The 19651-nt window shown below is 41.7% G+C and overlaps 1 protein-coding gene across 1 annotated transcript in view; it reads left to right on the top strand.

Annotated features, from left to right (window-relative positions):
- Positions 1–304: 304 nt before the first annotated feature.
- LRP12 (LDL receptor related protein 12) overlaps positions 305–19651 on the top strand; it is a 52741-nt gene continuing 33394 nt past the window's right edge. The window contains exon 1 of the mRNA XM_063327380.1: positions 305–744. Coding sequence (XP_063183450.1) covers positions 666–744 — 79 coding nt within the window. The 5' untranslated portion in view covers positions 305–665. The remainder of the gene's footprint in view (positions 745–19651) is intronic.

Genomic DNA, 19651 nt, shown 5'->3' with positions numbered 1-19651 from the left:
CCAGCCTGCTCCGCCGCCGTAGCGACGGGAACATTCACCCTCCCTCCCCCGTTTCGGCCCTTCTCTTCGGAGGCCGATCAGCGGCACGGCCCGGGGGGGGTTAGGCCGGCGGCGGGGCCCAGCCCCGGGGGACGCGGCCTCGGCTGAGGGGGTGACGGCGGCGGCGTCGGCTGCCGGGACGGGGCGGGCGGAGCGCTGCCAAGGGCGGGCCGAAACCTGGCGACGGAGGAGGAGGAGGAGGAGGAGGAGGAAGGAGGCGGCGGCGGGGCGGTGCCGCGCCGGAGCGTGGCGGCCCGGGCCCTCCCCCGCCGTCTGGGGGCCGCTGCTCCGCCCCGCTCGCCCGCCCGGCCCGCGGCTGCCGGCAGCGACTCCATGCGCTCGGGCCGCCAGTGCGCAGCCGCGGCGGAGCCCAGCCGGGGAGGAGGAAGCGGCGCGGCGCGAGGGGAAGGAGGCCGAGGCCGGCGGAGGTGGCCCATGGCTCCGCGGAGGAGCGGGCGGATGAGGCGCGGGTGTGCGGGCCGCTAGCACTCCCCGAGGCCGCAGCTCCGGTGGGCGAGGGGGCGAGGCGCGGCCGGCCGGCCCCTCTTGCGGCGGCTCCCGGCTCCGTGTTGGGGGCGCGGCGGTGGCAAGTCCGGCTCCTCGTCGCCTCCCTTCGGGCTGGTGTTATGGCCCCTTGGGGGAGCGCAGAAGGCTCCCCGGCTTGGAGGTCAGCGCAGCTCCTGCTCCTCGTCGTCTCCTGCTGCGGTAGGTACTGGTGGGGGGGGGGGTGACGCCACCCCTCCGCCTGCCTCTGCCCGGCCGGGAGGCGGCCGCCCGCCGCGGGGGAGGGGGAACAAAGCGGCCTTTCTCCCGGCCGGCCGCCGGCGGCGGGGTCCCTCGGCCCGCCCCGGGCCCTGGCGTCTCCCGGGACCGCCGCCGCGTTCCCCACCCGCGGCGGCCCTGCGGGCGTCCCCCGCCCCCAGCCCCGTCCTCCCCTCCGAGCTCGGCTGCGCCCGCACTCGTTCCGGGCTTTTTTTTTTCCCCTCTCTGTGGGGGTGGGCGGAAATCTCCTCAGGGAAGTCCTTAAAACTGCGGCTGGCATTTGGCCCGGCCACCCTCGGCTCTCGCTCCGGCAGATGTGCGTTGCCGGGAACTCCGGAGTTGGCGTGGGGCCGCGCAAACAAACCGGCCCCAAATTCTCTGAGTCACGAATAATCGCTGTCTGTGGATCACTGGGATGCCTGGGACATGTCCCGCGTCCGGCCGGGCTGCAGGGGCCGGGAGGAGCCCCTGGGAGCGCCGAGGGGCTGCGGGGACCTGGGGGGGGGGGGTACGGGGGGGCTGGCGCTGTGCGACGAGTTGGTGACACATCAGCACAGGCCTTGAAGCCCTTCCAGGGACCTTTGCTTCTTCTCAGCCTGCTTTCAGTTCGTGCCCGAGTGGCATTTCACTTGTGGTTATGAACCCATCTTTAAACAGAACTGCTAATGAAGAATACCTGTGTAAATGCGCTGGGGAATGTGCTTATGTCGGCTTTTACGGTATGCAAGTGGCCCGGTAATACGCGGTGATAGATCAAAACGCAGATACTTGACGATGAGAGTTGTCACATGTTTTCTCAGGGAGTTGTGTTTGTTTTAGGAACTCGAGCGTAGGTTGTGTCCGTGGGGCCCCGACGCCGGGCGCAGCCTTTGGCACGGCGCTGGGCATGTGCCTTGCTGCGAGGGGGACAGCAGCGGGGGCCCTGGCTTAGCAGTTCCTCAAGTAGGTGCTTTGATTGAGCATATGGAATTGCAATCTCTTTTGCTGTGTAGCAAAACAAGCTTGAGTCTGGAACATCAAGATACTTCAGGCTTGTCGGTGCCGCGATCAGTGCAAGCTCTTAAGTGTAGATGTACCACGTAAATTTGTAAGAACATTTGCCCTTTCGCGTTTATGTGAGTAGAAGTAAGGTAGGCTTCTTCAAACAGAGCTACAGTTATGCCAGTGCCTGTAACAGAATAGTTACACTGCTATAAGTTAATTTTTCACGGAGCCTACTTGCATGAGCTAAGCAAGGTACTGACCAATCTTTTAAATGCACACCAAGTCAAGGAAAAGCGTTTTAATATCTATATTAAAAATTTGATATGTCAGAAGCTGAAGTGAAAAGCACAACTGGAAAGGAGTTGCCTTATTTATGGTAGAGCAGGAACTGGTAAATCTCAAGTCTGGATATATTAAGCTGTCCTTAATGTTTGTATACTTAATGTACTTGAGAAATTTAACTTCTGTACGAAGATTTTTAACAAACTCTGTATTTGTTTATTATGCTCTTGACAGAATTGAAATAAAAAGTAAAAATTATAATTGTTGTGATATACTTCATCACCCTGACTTCAGTAGATAGATTTGGACTGTGATGCTCTAGCTTAGGCAGTACAGTCAGCATTTCCGCTATAAAAATTTAAACCACAAGCATAATAATTAGTGAGAGAAAAAACAACCAAATAAAATTCTTGCTGAGTAACATTTTTTATAGACGTTTAATCGAGGCTTTCTAAAGTTCAACCATGAATGAAGGCTCCGTAAGTTTCTTTTTGCCTTGCTGAGAAACACATCACCATCCGTTATCGCCACTGCCTGGAAAGAGAAGCTGCTTCCGATTTCGATCAGTGTGCTGCCTTATCCTCATGAGGGATTAGTTTCTCTTAACAATTTTTATTACAGATGTCTGAAGATCTGACTAGTTTCACTGCTCAAAGGAGAAGAACTTTCTCCTCCCCAGGCTAGAGCATCCAAAATGAAAGTGAGCATTTGCTGTGTAGTGTAGCCCTTTCTTAAGCCATCATTTGGTTTCTCCTGTTTGTTTCTTTTGGGAGAAGGAAGTGGGAGTGGGAACTGTTCCCTATTAAAGCATTTTGCCTTCCTATACAACTACTTCTAGCTCTTCCAAATTAAACTAATACCGACATGAATTTGATCAAGGCACTGCTGACAGCAGAGCTTTGGACGGTGATGTTGATTCTGAGCAGAGCCTTGTAGATACCATTTTGTTACTGCGTGTTAAGGCCTTGAATGCGGTAGGCGGTGCTCAAGGTAAACGCACGCTTGGAAAAGCAGTAGTGCATCACTTTGCTCGCTTTCCATTATGCAGTTGCAGAGCTATAATATCTAGAATTTTCCACTAATTAAAGTACTAAATTCACCAAGGTTGATATGTGGGCATTGAGCTCTCCAGAGAATGTTTCTCTGTTTCCCTGTGGTTAGTGAATTTTTCAAACCTTCCTGCTGATGATGACTATAATTATAAAAATTTGAGAAGGAGGAATACTGATGAGCGAAATATTGGAATAGCACAGAGTAACGAGAATTTTAACTTGGTGGGGTGTTGGGCAATGGTATTTGTTTTTAATATGTTTGGCCTTCCTGTTGGCTTGAGAGTTTTATATCCAAGGAATAATTAATTGTATGTGTCTCTGTGTAATCCTGGCATGGTTGTTACTGGGACAAATATGAAGACGTTTCTGCATATCTCAAAGTACCTGACTGTTATCTAAGTTCAAAACAGAACCATATGTGGTGCAAGGCAGTTTCTTTAGGAGAAAGTAGTTTGAGTAATTGGTCCTGTTCTTGTGGGCAGTATTTTTCAAGCCAAAGCTTGATGATTGATCAACTGGATGTCAAATGAATCTTACTTGTTTTCTTATTAAAACACAAACTTAGATTAGAGGACTGAATTCCTAATGTTACCATTTTGTTTTATTTTTATTTAACCCTTGGCTGGATGATGGTTTGTATCTTACTGGTGCTGTGATGCAGCATTTTCAGGACCAATTTGGGAGGGATTGGTGTTCCAGAGCAGAGGTTGAGTTAGGAAAAGTCTCTGCGGTGGTGCAGACCAAAGGCTAGGACATGCTTTCCTTTGGGACGGAGTCCAGAAGCATGGGTACTTGGCTTCTTCAGAGTTCTGGAAAGTTGAATTTTTTTACAGTCTTAACTATACTTGTCGCCCCAATATATTGTTTTGAATTTCTGTCCCACTGAACAGAAGACTACAGGGAACTTTTATAGTGTTCTGTACAGTCGGTAGTAGTCAATGCAGTAGTAAAGTAGGTAAACTTCCCTGCTTCTGGCTTCACCAGATGTAATGAGTGTCAAAGAAAAATATTTACAGTAGTAGGACAGGAAGACTAAAGCAGTTTGAAGGTAGAAGTTGGAGCAGATAGAGATCAGTCTTAATTCTCCTTGTCTCCAGGGTGGGTTTGACTTCAGTGAGTACTTCTTGAAGAACCAATGACTGAGAAACATTAGCAGAGGTCAGAAAATTATTATTCCCAAAAATTGTAGGTGAAACAATGTTGTATGTTACTACTGCTATTGACATTATTCTGGCCCATTGAAGAAAGATATATTACATTTCTTATATAAGCTTTAAAACACTTAGTTTTGGGTTAGAACCATTCCATATTTCTGTGGTACAAATGTTGCTTGAGATTACAATGAGACTATATGTATAATTCATTTTCATTTGGGTTTAAGATAAGGCAGGTAAAAAGTCATAAAAGTTCACTGCACAGGACCCAAATTTTACTTGCGTGTCAGTTTGTTAATGATGGTATGAGGAAGAATGAATAGTTCTTCTGGTTCGTTCACCTTGTTTGAAAGAATAGCCTGAATCATGTAAGCAAATAAAGTCTGCCAGCCAGTGAGTTTATTTAATTTTCTAAAGAAATTGAACTATAAAGCCAGAACAGACTGTCCTAAAGGAATGTCTTGGCTTAATAAATTATTGTACCTTAAACTCTTGAACGTCATTCTTTAGTGATACTTTTGTTATATACTGAACAGATATATTTTGCAAAACTGTAAATTGTATTATTGGCAAAAGTGTTGCGTTTAATTTATTAGAATGGTTTTGTAGTCCTTGAAGTGAAAATGTCCTAATTTTAATGCCATAGAAATTTATATTGTCCAAGAAGTTGATCTTATGTCAAATTGTGCGAGTACATACATATTCAGCTGGCTGTTCAGAGCCACAGTTAGGTCTGTAGTCAAATATCTATGAGGTCACATGGACAATACTTAAAGCAGTGTTCATTTGAGGGGAGAAGAAAAAAACCACATCCTAGACAACCTCGTAGCAAAAAGAGTTTGAAAATTTAATCTAAGGTAGTTGGTGTGATTGTTACTATGCACTAAATGAGAACATCATCAGCCAGAGGAAGAGCAGAGAGGTACTTGGAACCAGAATCAGGACAGAAGCCACCTGACTCCATTCCTGTCATCAGAGCAAAGCATATAATTAGCATGGCTTTTTTGGCTGTTTCTGTCATTGCTAGGAAAGGAAGAGCTCTGCTGGGTTAGTGTTGGAAGGGCCCTACAGGTGAATCAGTTTGACTCCTTTGCTTTAGTCACTCCTATTTTAGTGTCAACTAGATGTAAATTGTGTGGGTATTATTTTCAACTAAGCCCTAAATATATTGTTTACGTTTGTCCTGGCTAAAAGTTGCAATTATGATCAGTCTTGCGGTTTGTTAACAGTCTCAAATTTTTTACACCTAGTATCTTTTGTATGTTAGGTACATCCCTCTACACATCGTTTATCTGTTATGATATGCCTCAGTTCCCAAGCTATAGACATTATTTTCATACTTGTTAAGTATAATACACTAATTTCCTTACAGTTTTTTAAAAATTCATGAGTACTGTTTGTACTGTATAAATAGTGTGGTTTTGCTTTCCTAGATGTCTCTGCATTTTCCAGTTTTAGCGTTCCATTTATATTTTCCCAGATATTTAATGATGATGTTAAATACTGGAACGGCTGAGATATCTAGCTAGGCATTAATTCAAAGAGTGTAATTTGTCAACAACCTGGGATTTTTTTTTTTGCTTGTATGCATTTTAGAATTATTAGCTGTAACATTTTGCAGTACCATTATTACTGAGGTGTCAGTTGGTTGGCAAGATTAGTACACATGGTTGTAAGAAAACACTGGGTACCAATTGCATTGGATACTGTGGAAGCTGGTTGTAGATCTGAGTTCCTGTGTTTACCTCTCAGTAGAAATAAATGCTCCAAGTGGTTTATAGCTGGCTTTTGGGGGTACTGTGGGACATGACCCAGCAACATGCACTTGCAGCACAGAAAGCCAGCCGCATCCTGGGCTGCATCAAAATAAGCGTGGCTAGCAGGTTAAGGGAGGTGGTTCTGCCCCTCTACTCCATGCTGGTGAGACCCCACCTGGAGTACTGCGTCCAGCTCTGGTATCCTCAGCACAGGACTCAGACATGGACCTGTTCGAGAGAGTCCAGAGGAGGAACACAAAAATGATAGGGGTCCGGAGCACCTGTCCTATGAGGACAGGCTGAGAGAGTTGGGGTTGTTCAGCCTGGAGAAGAGAAGGCTCTGAGAGACCTTATAGCAGCCTTCCAGTACCTGAAGGCGGCCTACAGGAAAGATGGGGAAGGGACTCTTGATCAGGGCCTGTTGCAATAGCACAAGGGGTAATGGCTTTAAACTAGAAGAGGGAAGATTTAGACTAGATATAAGGAAGAAATTTTTTTACAATGGGGTAATGAAATAGTGTAACAGGTTGCCCAGAGAGGTGGTAGATGCCCCATCCCTGGGAACATTCAAGGCCAGGTTGGACGGGGCTCTGAGCAACCTGATCTAGTTGAAGGTGTCCCTGCTCAGTGCGGGGGGGTTGGACTAGGTGACCTTTAAAGGTCCCTTCCAACCCAAACTATTCAGTGATTCTACCTATGATATGATAACACACTCTGAAGAATTGTGTTGTTCAGACTACATTTTTTTGTTTTCTACTCTTGATTTTTTGTTGCAATTGTTACTTTAATAATGCTTTATTACATAAATGTTTACAGTTGCATTGAAATATGTAGTATGGATTCTTGTGAGTATCTAGGTTTAAACTACTAAATTTAGCATAATTGACAGATCAATGCAAATACTTTCAAAAGCACTATTCGAAATTGTAGTTCTGACTTGTTTCTCTGAACAGATACTTTAAATTTGGATATATTATAACTTTTGCTACATTGTTAAGATGTTGATATCTTTTTAGCAAAGCAAGCATGTTTAGTAGCTGTCTGCTAGTTGTTTCCACCCCCACCCCCCCACCCCCCCGGCTATTCTGTTTGACACTCTGAATTTTAGGTTATGGGAGAATTCCTGTGTAATTTCTCATCTGTTTTGCAAGGAACAACTTTCTGAAACTAGTCGAAAAAAAAAAAAAAAGTTTAGAATTCCACACACCCCTGACTTACTGGTTACTGGATCAAAAGTAAGTTAGCAAGCAAGAATAAGAGCCCCCAGAAATTTAGGAGAGTTAACAAGTAGACCATATTTTGAAGGTGGGGGGGCGGGCGGAAGTCACACAAACCCAAAAACATTTGGTTTAGTAGCTTGAGTTATCATGAGATGATCTCTCTTTTCATTTAAGCATCTTGTGACTTGTTAGTACTTTCCCAAATACCTTTAGCTGGTTGTGTAATTTTTTGATGTGCAAGAGAGCTGAGCTTGCTCGGTCTTAGTGAACTATGAATTTTCCACAAAGCAATGAAAGTGAACTAGTTCTGTTTCTCAGTAAGTGGAAAGTACGCCTGAACTGTGTATTAGGCTGTGAACTGCATGTTTTCACCCATGCGATTGTGTGTCTTTAATTCATGACTACCTTTCCCTTAAACTCTGAGGCGTTTCCTCTGCTAAGTGGAAGCCCCTGGGACTGACTCTGGGTAATCAGAGCAGACTTTTTAAGTCAGTTGCAGCCAGAAAACAGTAGAGTGATCCTCTAACAAGCAGCGTGAGCACACTTTGGCATGTGGTGGAAGCTTATAATGAAGTTGCTTGTATTTAAGAGTTAGGAGAGGCTGCTGTAACTTGGTTTTATTACTCAGCTTTGTCTGAACCTATGGGGAGGCATAGATAGGTCCCTCTGAAAGTACGGATTGTGAAAGCAGTTCTTACATGGGGGGTGAAAAAAAAAGGAATTTTTTCCCTCTAATTTATACAGTGTTACTAGTAATAAGTTTGTTCTAGTCAATGTCTTTTAAAAATGCAGCGATCTTACTCATTTAAGGAACTGCTCCTTTAGAAAGAACTTTTTAGTAACTGAAGGTGAGCAGTTTAGAACAGAAAATGGAGGTCTTGTTGCTGTGTCTTGTAGAGGAAAGGCATCCGCTTCCATTTATGTGCTCTGGCTTCTAGATTTTTAGTTGTATGTGAATTCTCATAAGACTTTTTGGTTACCGCCTTTTTTCCCCACACTTTACAAAGTGTATTTGTACAATGAATTAGTATATCCTGATAGGGTGTTTTCCTTCTATGAAATTGTATTTTGAGTATCTCAAGTAATAGAAAGTAAAAGCTTCATTTAGGGATATTGTAGTAACTGGGACTGAGCCAGATAATGAATAGGTCACATGCAGTAAACAAGTCCATATATATAAGTGTTCCTCTTATCGCATGGTTTTAAGAGCAGGCTTTAACCCTCCTCTCCTTTTTTCTTGCACATAGAGCTCAACAGAGTAATTTCCAAAGATAGAATGATACTAGAGTCCTAATTAATGTGCTGTTTTATTCATAATATTGTTGTATTTACTCCAGTCTGCTCTTTGTACTGCTAAGCAATTCTATTTTTCCATTTGCTCTCTTCTAAAGAAGTGCTCAGAGAGAGCACACAGGGATTTAACTCAAAATGCGTGTCTAAACCCTATGGAAATACTTGTAACTGGACTTGAGAGAGTTCATATTTCATTTTTTCCACAGTTGATATTTTTTTAAAAGTATGGAGATGGAACATTTCTCCTCTCTGTGATGTAAACATCAGTTTAAATATTCTGAAAGAGACGCCTGTTGGTGAGTCAGGAAGATGAATAATAAAATCATCAGTCACATCTCTCTTGATCACAGACACCTGCAACTGGAAGTACTGAGTGGGATGGACCTTCCATTGTTCATGTTTCCTATCTAAAGGTACTGAAAGAGCAACCAGTTCCATGGCTAAAGTTCAGTTAGTGTCTGTGGTTAGAGATATTGATGAAGACTGGAGAGCTGGGATGGCAAGGGAGGGAAAGATTGGGACGTCTCGGGAAGGCCCGTTTGCAGCTAAAGGTGGCAGAACTGTTCTTCAGTGTGAAAGAGGAAGGCAGGCTGTCTGGGAGAGCAGCTACTGTTTGAGGCTGTGCAAGTGGAAGGGAGGAAGGGAACCAGCCCCCTTTTATTTTAAGGGATGTTATGGTGGCTGAGTGAGCATCTAATTAGTCTAAGAGGTTACTCTTATGAGTTATCAGCAAGCAAGGAAAGGGGTTTGAGTGCAGGCGGAGCTCAGGAATTGCATGAGGTGTCGCTCTCAGGCCTTCCAAGTGTTCTCAGGCAGGGGGATGTTACAGAAACATTAGGTTCTTGCATTTCACCTGTGCTTTAGAAAATAAGTGAATGAAAAAACAGGTTTTTGAGCATTTTGTAACTCAGTGTATGGCTTTCGTCAATGTTTTGAAACATCCTTTTTTGTGACCCTGCTGTGTGTTCCTCTTTCTGGCTGGTACTGGCATTTGGCAATTGTGTGCTTTTTAGCAGCGTTACTGCTGGATGTGCCTGGGAGCGGTGTGTTTCTAGAGTCCGGTTACCACTGACCTCCCTGTTGCTGCTGATCCAGCTAATGCTGTTTCCAGTGCCTGTTGCCTAGGTGTTGCTTAGCTTGTCTCCCTCCAGTCCCTGATTTCAAGTTCTCTGTTGTGTCTGTCATGTGTGCACACTAACAAATGTTCAGTGGTATCACAGTTCTCATGTAAATGGCAATCCAATATACTAAAGCTGAGTGATAATGTTACTGTTCTTTTTCAGGTCCCCAGTACTACCTTTCTGTTTTTCTTCATCCATTGTGGTAATCTGGGACATTAATTTGCATGTACAGCCCTTTTGCCTTTACACTGTATATGAATAAGGCTTGGGAGAAGGACTATATCTTTATCCTCTTGCCTCAGTGAGGAGCACAGTCTGCCTTCCCCACTATCTGTTGGAGCCACACGGCTTGTGATTGGTGCCTTTGGGGTCCGTGAGGAGTTTTCCAGGAATAAGAGATCCTGTGTTCTGAATGTGTAGATTAGGAGGAGGAGCAGTGCTGCAAACTGTCCTATGCAATGGCATCTCCCAGAGGTGACTCCCTTGCAAGACAGAGCTGCCCAGAGTGAAAAGTTGAAGGTCACGGCTGGGGAAATGAGACCCCTCTCCACACTCCTAACAGAAAGTTCTAGTAGTGCTTGATAGCGAATTTTTGGAATGAGTATCATGAAATACTCAGCTGTACATCCGTCTTAAGATGTTAATTTAAAGCATGGGGGCCAGGAAGATGTATGTGGGACTCAAATGAGTAAGTCTATGTTTGAACCTCTTTCACCAGTTTTCTGGAACTGTCCCTAGTTTGTGGCTTTACACAGGAGGTGGATCTGCACTCTGGATATAGCCGTTTAGAGCATTGAACATGAAGGAATTTGGCATAAAATGCAATAGCTTTCAGAAATGATTAATGACCACAATAAAGCTGAATTTAAATTTTTAATTTGAGATCCTGCTTGCTGACCATGCTGCACGTTTGGGAGCCAATAAAGTGCTCAAAGCACCTAATTTGAAATAAGCATGCACAGTTTCTCGGGTGTGGGTGTGTTATTCAAGTAAAATGATCACATTGAACAGGTTTTTTCAAGGGAGATGAGTTACTCTGATGGGAAGGTCTGAACTAGCTTTAAACTTGTGAGTTGTCGAGCATGATTTATAAATTATTGCTATGAATGTAAGGATCATGGCATCGGACTCTCACTAAGCAACTCTTTCATGCTTGTACTGAAATACTGTGTACTTTGGTGTATTTTTCAAGTGTCTGAAGATATTTTAATTTATTTAGACATGTAATCAGAGTATGTGTTTTGCAGTTTATGGGGTTCCATTGTCCTGGGTCTGCTTTTTTCCCCTATATCTGGAAATCTGCTATTAAACAGGAAGGATGTGTACTTAAATGAATGATATACTTCATGATATAAAAGCAGATAAATAGAAATTCGAACATGGAGGCATTATGTCTGACATTGATCTTGTACTTGTCACCATGCTATGTCACATTTTTTGCTATTTTAAAATTCAGTGCCTCCCTTTAAAAAGGGTGTAGGAGCAAGTGCTGAATTTTGTTAGCAGGTTGGCTTTTAATAGAGTGGAATATCTGCCTGTATATGTTATTTTTTGCCCTTAATTTTACAGCTGAATTAGTGCGTTGAAGCCTAATTTACCCGTTTCCCTCTTCAAGCTACGTTCCTTAAAAAGGAAACCCATAGCTATTTGAACCTTAAAGCCTTTCCGTAGCAGTATAGAGTGAAGCATTCCCTGTTGTAGCATGGTCACAATTATTTAAAAAAAAAAAATAATATTACCAAATACTGTGTTTTTCAGTTAAACTTCTCAACAGCTAGTATTTGCATATTTGTGTAGGGCAGGCTCTGTCATTAACCTATGACTTTGTTTCTTTGCCAAGACTAACTTTCCTTGTGCTTCAGATTGTCTCCTATTCTGTTGACTGTTGCTGTAGCCCATCCTTAGTGAAGTTAGTCATCGACTTCATCCATAATTTTGTGTTAGCAGAAGTTCACAAAATCAAGGTAAATCTTTGGTTTTCCAACTTGTGTATGATTTTGTGTAAGTACTACTAAGTCCTATGCTTGCTTTGAATACATATGTACATATTTGGAAGGGGGAGGGTGTGGAATTTTAATCCATGCTCAGCCTTGACTTTGCTGCGCTTTGTTGTGATCAGTTTATATTTTACTGCTGGCATCAATAAGATCGAAGTCAAATCAAAATGAGCTGCTTTTAAAAAAGGTAGTAAAATTGTTACCTGCAGTTTGATAATTACAAGCAATGAAATTAACTTTAGACCTTAGAACTTTCAGTGGTGTGTTTATTAGTTCAAAATTATCTTTATAAAAAGCTGCATTTGAAAATTTTACCCACCCGGGATTATTGTAGGACATTTATCTCTGTTGTAGGTGGTCCACATTAGAAACCTATATAATTTGTTTTGCTTTGAGAGGACAAAGCCCAACAGGAATGTCATCTATACCATCACTTTTAGCTGCAGCAGGCCTAATGGTTACCTTCTGTGGCCTGAACTGGCTAAAATAATACAAGAGCGAATATGTAGATCTCTTGAGAAATCATGTTGTCTTGGTGCCCCAACACTGGTAATGACTGAATCCATGTAAAAGTTGTCTTGTAATGTCAGTGCTGAGCCTCTGAGTACTTCTGCAGATGATCCAGAACGGAAGATCAAGTAAATAGTCAAATGGATAACAATCAGTGATGAAGTATAAACAGTGCAAAAATTTGCAAGTATTCAGTCTTCACAGTATCTACTTTATCACAAATAAGCCTTGCTTTTCAGTTTTGCAATCTATGTCAACTTGAAAGTACTTCCTAATTTTAGAAAGTGGTATATGTATATACTATCGATAAAAGATGAGGAATGGAAAACTCAGATATCATGAAATATTCCAAACTTCCTTTATATTTCTTTCCCAGAACTTGTACCTCTTGTAGTGATATCCTCTTCCTATCCTCTTCCTTTTTTGAATAGCCAAGACACGGCAAAACCAATGCCCTTAAACTGTGGCTTATTATTATTATTCATTAGGCAGAGCTGCCAGTAAGGAGTTGTAAGGGATGTAATCTGCTTTCATCAATGCACAAGTGTAACAATGCTTTTCATGCAAATTGAAAAGAAGCTACATCCCAAAGAATACAACTGCCTGTCAAGTTTGGTAAATGGTATTAATATAAAAACTAGTGTATTTTTCACATAGCTATATTTCCAAAGCATTCTTCATCCCTTTCTTCAAAAAAATCATTTTGTTTCGTTGATACACAGGTTGAATCTGAGTGTCCCAGCGAATAGCTGCCGTTTGAGTTTCTTTCCCTAGTTGACTGTTACAAAGAAATGCCACATAGGAAGTAAAAGAACGCTTGAGTATCAAGTGGTGACTTGCTGGTACTGAGCTTTCTTCTTAAAATACCAAAAGAATACTATAAACTTAACTCACATCTAGATTTACAGTGTTTTGCTGATGTGGCATGCTTGGAAACAAACCTTCAATTAACACTTTTCCTTTAAAATATTTTTTGTGTAGTTGCCTAAAAGCTCTTTATCTGAGTTTTTTTTTAAGGTAGACTAATAACCCCTCACACTGTAACGTATTGTTGTTTGCAGGGTAGAAGCTGAAGCACAGGACATAAATACCTGCTCCGTGATTGTGCATGAGTAGTTTGTTAGTCCACAGTTCTGGTCTTACACTGATTTTGTGTGTGAGTATGAAGTGGGGAGTCTTGGTTTGGCTTAATTTAAGGCAGACTCAGTGTGGGAAAAGGCAGGCTTGTTAAAAGAATGAGAGGCGACAGGAATGTGACTTCCTGATCTGAACTGCTCTTCTGAGAAGTCTCAATTCTTGGTGTAGGCAGACTAGTCTGTCCCTTCGGGAAGATAAAGGAGGAAGAGTGGTCCTAAAGTATTTAAATGCAAACAGCACCCTTTTGGGAAAGATGCAGTTGCTGAGTTTTCATTGTGGAACTGGAAATAGGCTACTTAAAGAGCAGTGCCTCTGTTGTACTTCATTTAAAGCTCCAACTCCTGTCCTTGTCTGGTTTTACAAATGTGATTACCAAGTAACTGCTCTCATCCTCAAAATGCCAATCCTCTTCTGCTCATAAGAAACACAGTCCGTTGTATATTTCAGCTGTTGTTTCTTGAAGTGAATGGGTGCAGACTGCTTTAAAAGGTTTAGTGATGATCTGCTACTGCCGCTTAAAGAGCTCCTTCAGACCAGCTATCTTCTATTGGAAGCAGACAGGTAGAACATTTTTTATCATTTTGTGTGGAAATTCTTACATTTAGCAACAAGAAACTTCACAAACTTTATGTTGGAATACAAGTGAAAATGTATAATTGTTTTTCTTGTAATGCTAATTAACTGGATTTTCGGGACTATTACTCTTCTGCCAATGTGGTAGAAATAGAAGTATTTGGAAGCTGTGAGGAATGTACAGATGTGCACAACTGCTTTTATGCTGTGTGATCCATGGGAAACTAGGCTCAAGTTGATATTCAGATTGCCGGATAAAAGTGAATATGTGCAAACTAAACAACTGAATTGGCTTTTGGAGTATCGGGTGGTGAACTGGCTGGACAAAGGGGTGGGCAGTATTTCTGTAACTTGACCTTCAGCCATCTGGTGTTTATCTGAATGACTCTCGGCAGAGATTTCCTCAGAGGAAGAGTCAAAAACACGCTTTGGTACAGTATTCCATATATTTAATAAGTTTTTTAGGAAGTTCGAGTGCAGAAGAAGTAGTTAGTTGTTAAAACTGTTCTCAGGAAGGAAGTTGATGGCTCACGTAAGCGTGTGTGGTATGTTTTTTGGTCAAGAAAGGGATAGATGAGAAGAGCTGGAAGAGCTTGTGTCAAGGCAAAAGTGGAGAGAAGATGTACAAGTGTAGGGATAGCATACTGGAAGATAATTATAAATATGACTGTCAAGGTAAATGGTGATAAGGATTTTGGAAATACCTGTTTGATCACATTCTCTTCTCCAAGGTATTCATTCCACTCATTATGTTTAAACCTCTCTTCCTGTTTTGCTTTTGCCATAGGAACTCTGTCCTGGAGAGAGCCCTCTGTGTGTTTGTGTGTACGCATTCACTCATGGCTACCTGCTTTTCCCTCCCTGGGGAAACTGGTGGTTTGGTAAGGTTTTGCAGCATACTGCAGCGGGGGGGCCTCTGTGTTTTCTTGGTGAACATCCCAGGATCTGGAGCGGTTGGGGAGCACCTGCCTGTATGAACTCCCGTCCTAGTTCTGCTGGTGGGATTGGCGTGTGGGTAAGCCAGAGAAGAGGGGTATTGGAAATGGGCAGCCCCATGCTGGCCCTGGTGAAGCTGAGAGGGATGGTACAGTATGGCTGTCTTTTGGTGAAAGGGGGGCAGTTTATTTCTTTGTTGTTCATCTCCATAGTTTTTCCATTGAGGTGGTAGCATTAGGTGGAAGCCAATGGGCCAGTTCACACTTGTAAATGTGCCTATTTCAGGCATCTAGCTTCTTGGAAATCTGCTCTTTTGAGTTGCTATGAATTTACATCTGAGACATGAAGGTTTCAAGTGCAATGAGACACCGTATTTGGGATTATTTGGTGCTGAGATAAACAAATAAGGCATGTATCATGAATTTTGTAGGCATTTCCAATTTCTTGCAAAGTGCTCCAAATGAAATGATGATTCTGCTGCCCTGGGGTACATGTATGTGGTGGACAGAGGGTCAGGGTGGGAGTACCTGTGCATGTTTGAGAAGCAAAGCAGGATGGAGTGCAAATTCCATGTTACAAGTGAAAGTGAGATAAAGCTGAAGTATGCTTCTCTTTAGTGGCTATCCCAGCCCATACCATGACACAAGCTTAGAGCTACTGTAATGTAGTAGAACTTGGGATTTTGTGACCTGTACAATGTGAGACTTTCTTACTAACTCTATTGAGAGTAGGCACAGAGAGTGCATTTAGGGTCATACAAACAGCCTTTATTGGATACTATGGCATCTACAAATCACTGTGATCTCTTAATTTCTGTAACAAACACTCCCCTTGCAAAAAGCCAAAACCAGAATCCATGTAGTAAATTAGCTGTGTGTCTACTTTAACACATTTAAAGCTTTCTGATCGTAATTTTTGTGTCTCAGGGATATAGTTTGGCAGTAGGGAAATTATATACTTAAGTGTTTTGAAGCAAACTTTATTCTGCTCTCTTTGACTAATGTTACCTACACTATGGCTATCTTGAAAGTGTGCTGTACTCTGCTGAATTGCAGCTGCCTAAACTGGATGTAAAATTAAATGCTTATTCAACTGTACAGAAAGGATTTCTTTGCTTTATTTTGCAGTTGTGGAGTCGTAATAATATCCAACACCCTTGTTTCTAGTTCCTGATAGTAGAAGATTGTGTTTGTCTGCTCTAACTACTGAGAATCCCCATGGCAAGAGGCTCCAGTACCCTGCAGTACTGTGGAATGTGAAAAGAAGTATTCTGGCTGTCAGACGTGGGCTTCTTTTCATTGCATATAAAGGTGGCAGTGTTTACTGTCTCCATATTGCCGTTATTGTTTTGCAGCTGTTTTCACATAAGCTCTTCTGTCTTTATAGCTATCTCCAGCATAATTAATGTAATTCAGAGTTTCCCAAATGCTTCCTGAAGTTTCCACCTTTGGTGTTCAGAATTTTGAACTTTGTTCTGAGTGATTAAGGGGAGAGAGGCAAGATGAGGCACAATGAGGAGTCGTTAGCACAGGATAGCTGTAAGTCAGAGTTCTGTTTCACTTGGTTTTACTATCCAGTTTGTCTGCAGTGGTTCTTTAGTACTGATAGCTTTATCACTTATTAACATTACTCAAGTTCAGCCATTCTTTCCCTTGTGCTTCCCACCACCTGGGTCCTGGGTAGATCTGTCCATGGGAAACCCAAAGGCGTCATATTTGCTTTCCTCGAACCCTCTTGACTCTGCTGTCGTTCCTATAAAGCATTGCCATTTGATGATGTTTTGGTATCTGGTGTGTTGGGATTTCCAATGGTTTTATGTGTTGTGCTTTTTTATTGTCCTTTCCTTTACCTGATAAAAATGTAACATGCAGTTTTCACAGTGAGCTCTGGAGCAAGAGTCGTTTTTCTCGTTTGTACGGATCCTGACACAATAAAGCTATAATCATGATGAAAGTTATTTGTGCTTTTATGAAAAAACGCAGTAGCATGTTACTGTGTTTTACAGATACCATGAGCCAAATAAAGAAGACTCTAAACTTTTTGCAAATTTATTTTTAAGACACTGTGTAGTGTTTGAAATAAAAAGTGTTAAACTCTTTTACAGGTATACTTATGCTAAAGTGCAAGGTACAGCACCAGCATCATTCTTGCAGGACAAGAATCACGGGATTAATAGCAGATAACATGGAAGGGGAAAACAAAAAAGAAGAGATCTGCTTTCCAAAGAGAAGGAAAGAAATACCAGTTTGGGTCTTAGAGATTTACACCTGTTTGTCTATTGGTTTTTAATTATATATATATACACATATATAGATTACTTCTAGACTTTTAAAAATATCCATGGAACTTCCTAAAGTTTCCTGTTTTAGAATCAATGACTTGAGTCAGGCAGTAGCTGTAGCAGAATTTTCCTGAAGTGTACCCAGGTCTTGGGTAAAACACTGGAGAGAAAATAAGTTTTACTGGATTATAAATTTTACTGGATATTTCCCTTATCATTTGTTTGCTTTGATGAAACTAAATTGTTTGAACAAAAGAATGTGAAAGTAGCAAGGCTGCCATGCACAGAATTCTTACATGGGTGCTGAGCATACTCATGCAAGTGTGTGTGCACACGTGTTTGTACCAGGAGTATGCCGTGGCTATTTTAAGACCTGATTCTTAATTAAATAAGTTATTAATCTAAGTAAAATCAATTTCGTATCTTGCAGGCAATCTGTCTTCTATGAATGTCTGTCTTTTTTGAATAGAAGCAATTCACAGTGTAGTTTGAGGAATGCAGTATGTTATGACTGGCAAGCTATAGCAAGTTCATCTCTTCTTCTTCCTAGGTCCTGAGGGTATTTAATAAACAGCATAGTTTAGGCAAGTCTAGAAAATTAGTATAGCTAATTAATAGCCTTTGCTATCGTAGTGATAGAAATTTTGAAGCCGACAAATAACAGTAGAGAAAGAGCTATGTGGATTGAATGCCTTTTTAATACTGAGAATGGAAGCATCTACATGTGGTGCTTCCCTCAACTCAGTGACATCTCTGCTTCTGTCTGCTGTAACTAGAGCAGATCAAATTATTCGTAATAAATAATGAAATTAATTTTGCACATGGGTGTTTGCACGAGATTAACAAAAAGCATCGTTTTACGGATGTTGAAGGCACCGGCAAGAAGCACGTTGCCTTGGGAGCTCTTCCCTCCTTTGGCAGCTCTTTTTACTGTGCCGTTGCAGTCCATATGAAGGATGGCGTGCTGAGTTAACACTGTGGAGGTTACTTCTACACTTTAATTAGTTCAGTGAAGCATTAATAAGGGACAGAGACTCTGTCCTGTATTACTGGAGGATAGCTGGGCAGACTGCGTGACATTTCGTGTAAGTTCAGTTTCAGTCTGAATAGGTGCTAGGGGTCTAAAAGCTCCAGTTGCCAGACTTTGCATAAACAAGTCTGCACAAGTATTTGCATGGTCTGTGGTTTTTGTGAACTTTTCTTGTAAATTTAAGCAAACAAGCTTTCTTGGGAACTCTGCAGTGCTTTTTAATTCTATCAGAAAGAAACCAAAACACATTTAAGAGTATAAAAGGTTGTCAAAATCAAAGTTTTATTTCTAGTAATAAGTAGTGAGAAGAGAAGAAAACACAGTTTTATCTTTCAAATGAGGATATTTTTCCTAGATGCAATAAACATGCTGTGCTTTTATGATTTTTATATTTGATGTATGTGTAAAACGTGTATGTAAATATACTGCCGCTTCACCACCTTTTCCAGTAAATGGCTTGTTTTCAGTTCAGTTATGTCATCACAGTGAATGCAGCTGGGATGCTTTGCAGTTAGTTCTAATTTATTGCTGTTACCTTCAGGAAGGCAGAGTTGAAGCTCGGTGGGTGTATACTCTTGATTCCAGTATTCCCTGGTTTGCTTAGGCCAATGTATCAGAAAGAATATAGCAAATCTGGAAATTATGTTTAGATTTCTCAACCCCCTGCTTTTGCTCCTGTCAGAAATATGAAATTTCTTCCTTGATTCCTGCCTGAATGTAACATCTTAGCCCATCTGTTGAATAAAAACTTAAAATAAATAGTTTTTGTGATTTTATTTTATGACTGCAACGATCTTTCTGGGTTTTGAAACCATTGTTCTCTGGATGTGTCTTAGGTGATGATTATTTTTTTTAATATATTATTTTTTTCCTTTCCAATATGACTGCTGTTTTTCTTTTCTCTTTTGAGTTGTTGGTCACATGAGATGTAGGCTCTGTAATAAAGATGCAGCAGTGGAGCAGTGTTTTCCTTTTTTTCAAAAATCCTCGTGATTCTCCCCCACCCCCCAATATCGAATACTCCTACACTACTTAAGTCATTTTTGGAAAAAAATTAGTTGTAATTCTGAGTCATGCTATCATTTGGAATGAGAAGCTTGGATGTTTTGAGGGTTCCTGGTAGGGATTCATGGGGTTATAGCAGATAATATTTTCATTTCTGCAAGCTTATAATAGATTTATGATGGCTGCAGTTACTAGTTTATGAATAATTATTTTGTTTCTTCTGATAGCGCTTTTTCAAAACGGAATGGAATCAAATCATTGAAGAAGACAGGATAACCAGCAGTATTGTATCATAAGAACGTATGAACTGAAGCCCTGCTTTTACTGTCTAACTTCTGATAGAGGCCTGAAATCTTCTGGTTGACTGTAAACGTTTGGTTTTGGTTTGGTGGTGGTTTTTTTTTCGATATAATATGCCAGTTATATGTAGACTTCTGCCTAGTGCCATTTGTTGCTGTATTTATAAGGAATTAAGATGGGAAATCAGTCTAAACCTGCATGGAGCAAAAACAAAACCA

The sequence above is a fragment of the Chroicocephalus ridibundus genome, chromosome 2 (assembly GCF_963924245.1).
Source record: "Chroicocephalus ridibundus chromosome 2, bChrRid1.1, whole genome shotgun sequence".
In the NCBI taxonomy this organism is placed as follows: Eukaryota; Metazoa; Chordata; class Aves; order Charadriiformes; family Laridae; genus Chroicocephalus; species Chroicocephalus ridibundus.
The sequence above is the reverse complement of the archived record's forward strand: the minus strand, read 5'-3'. Positions and strand labels throughout refer to the sequence as shown.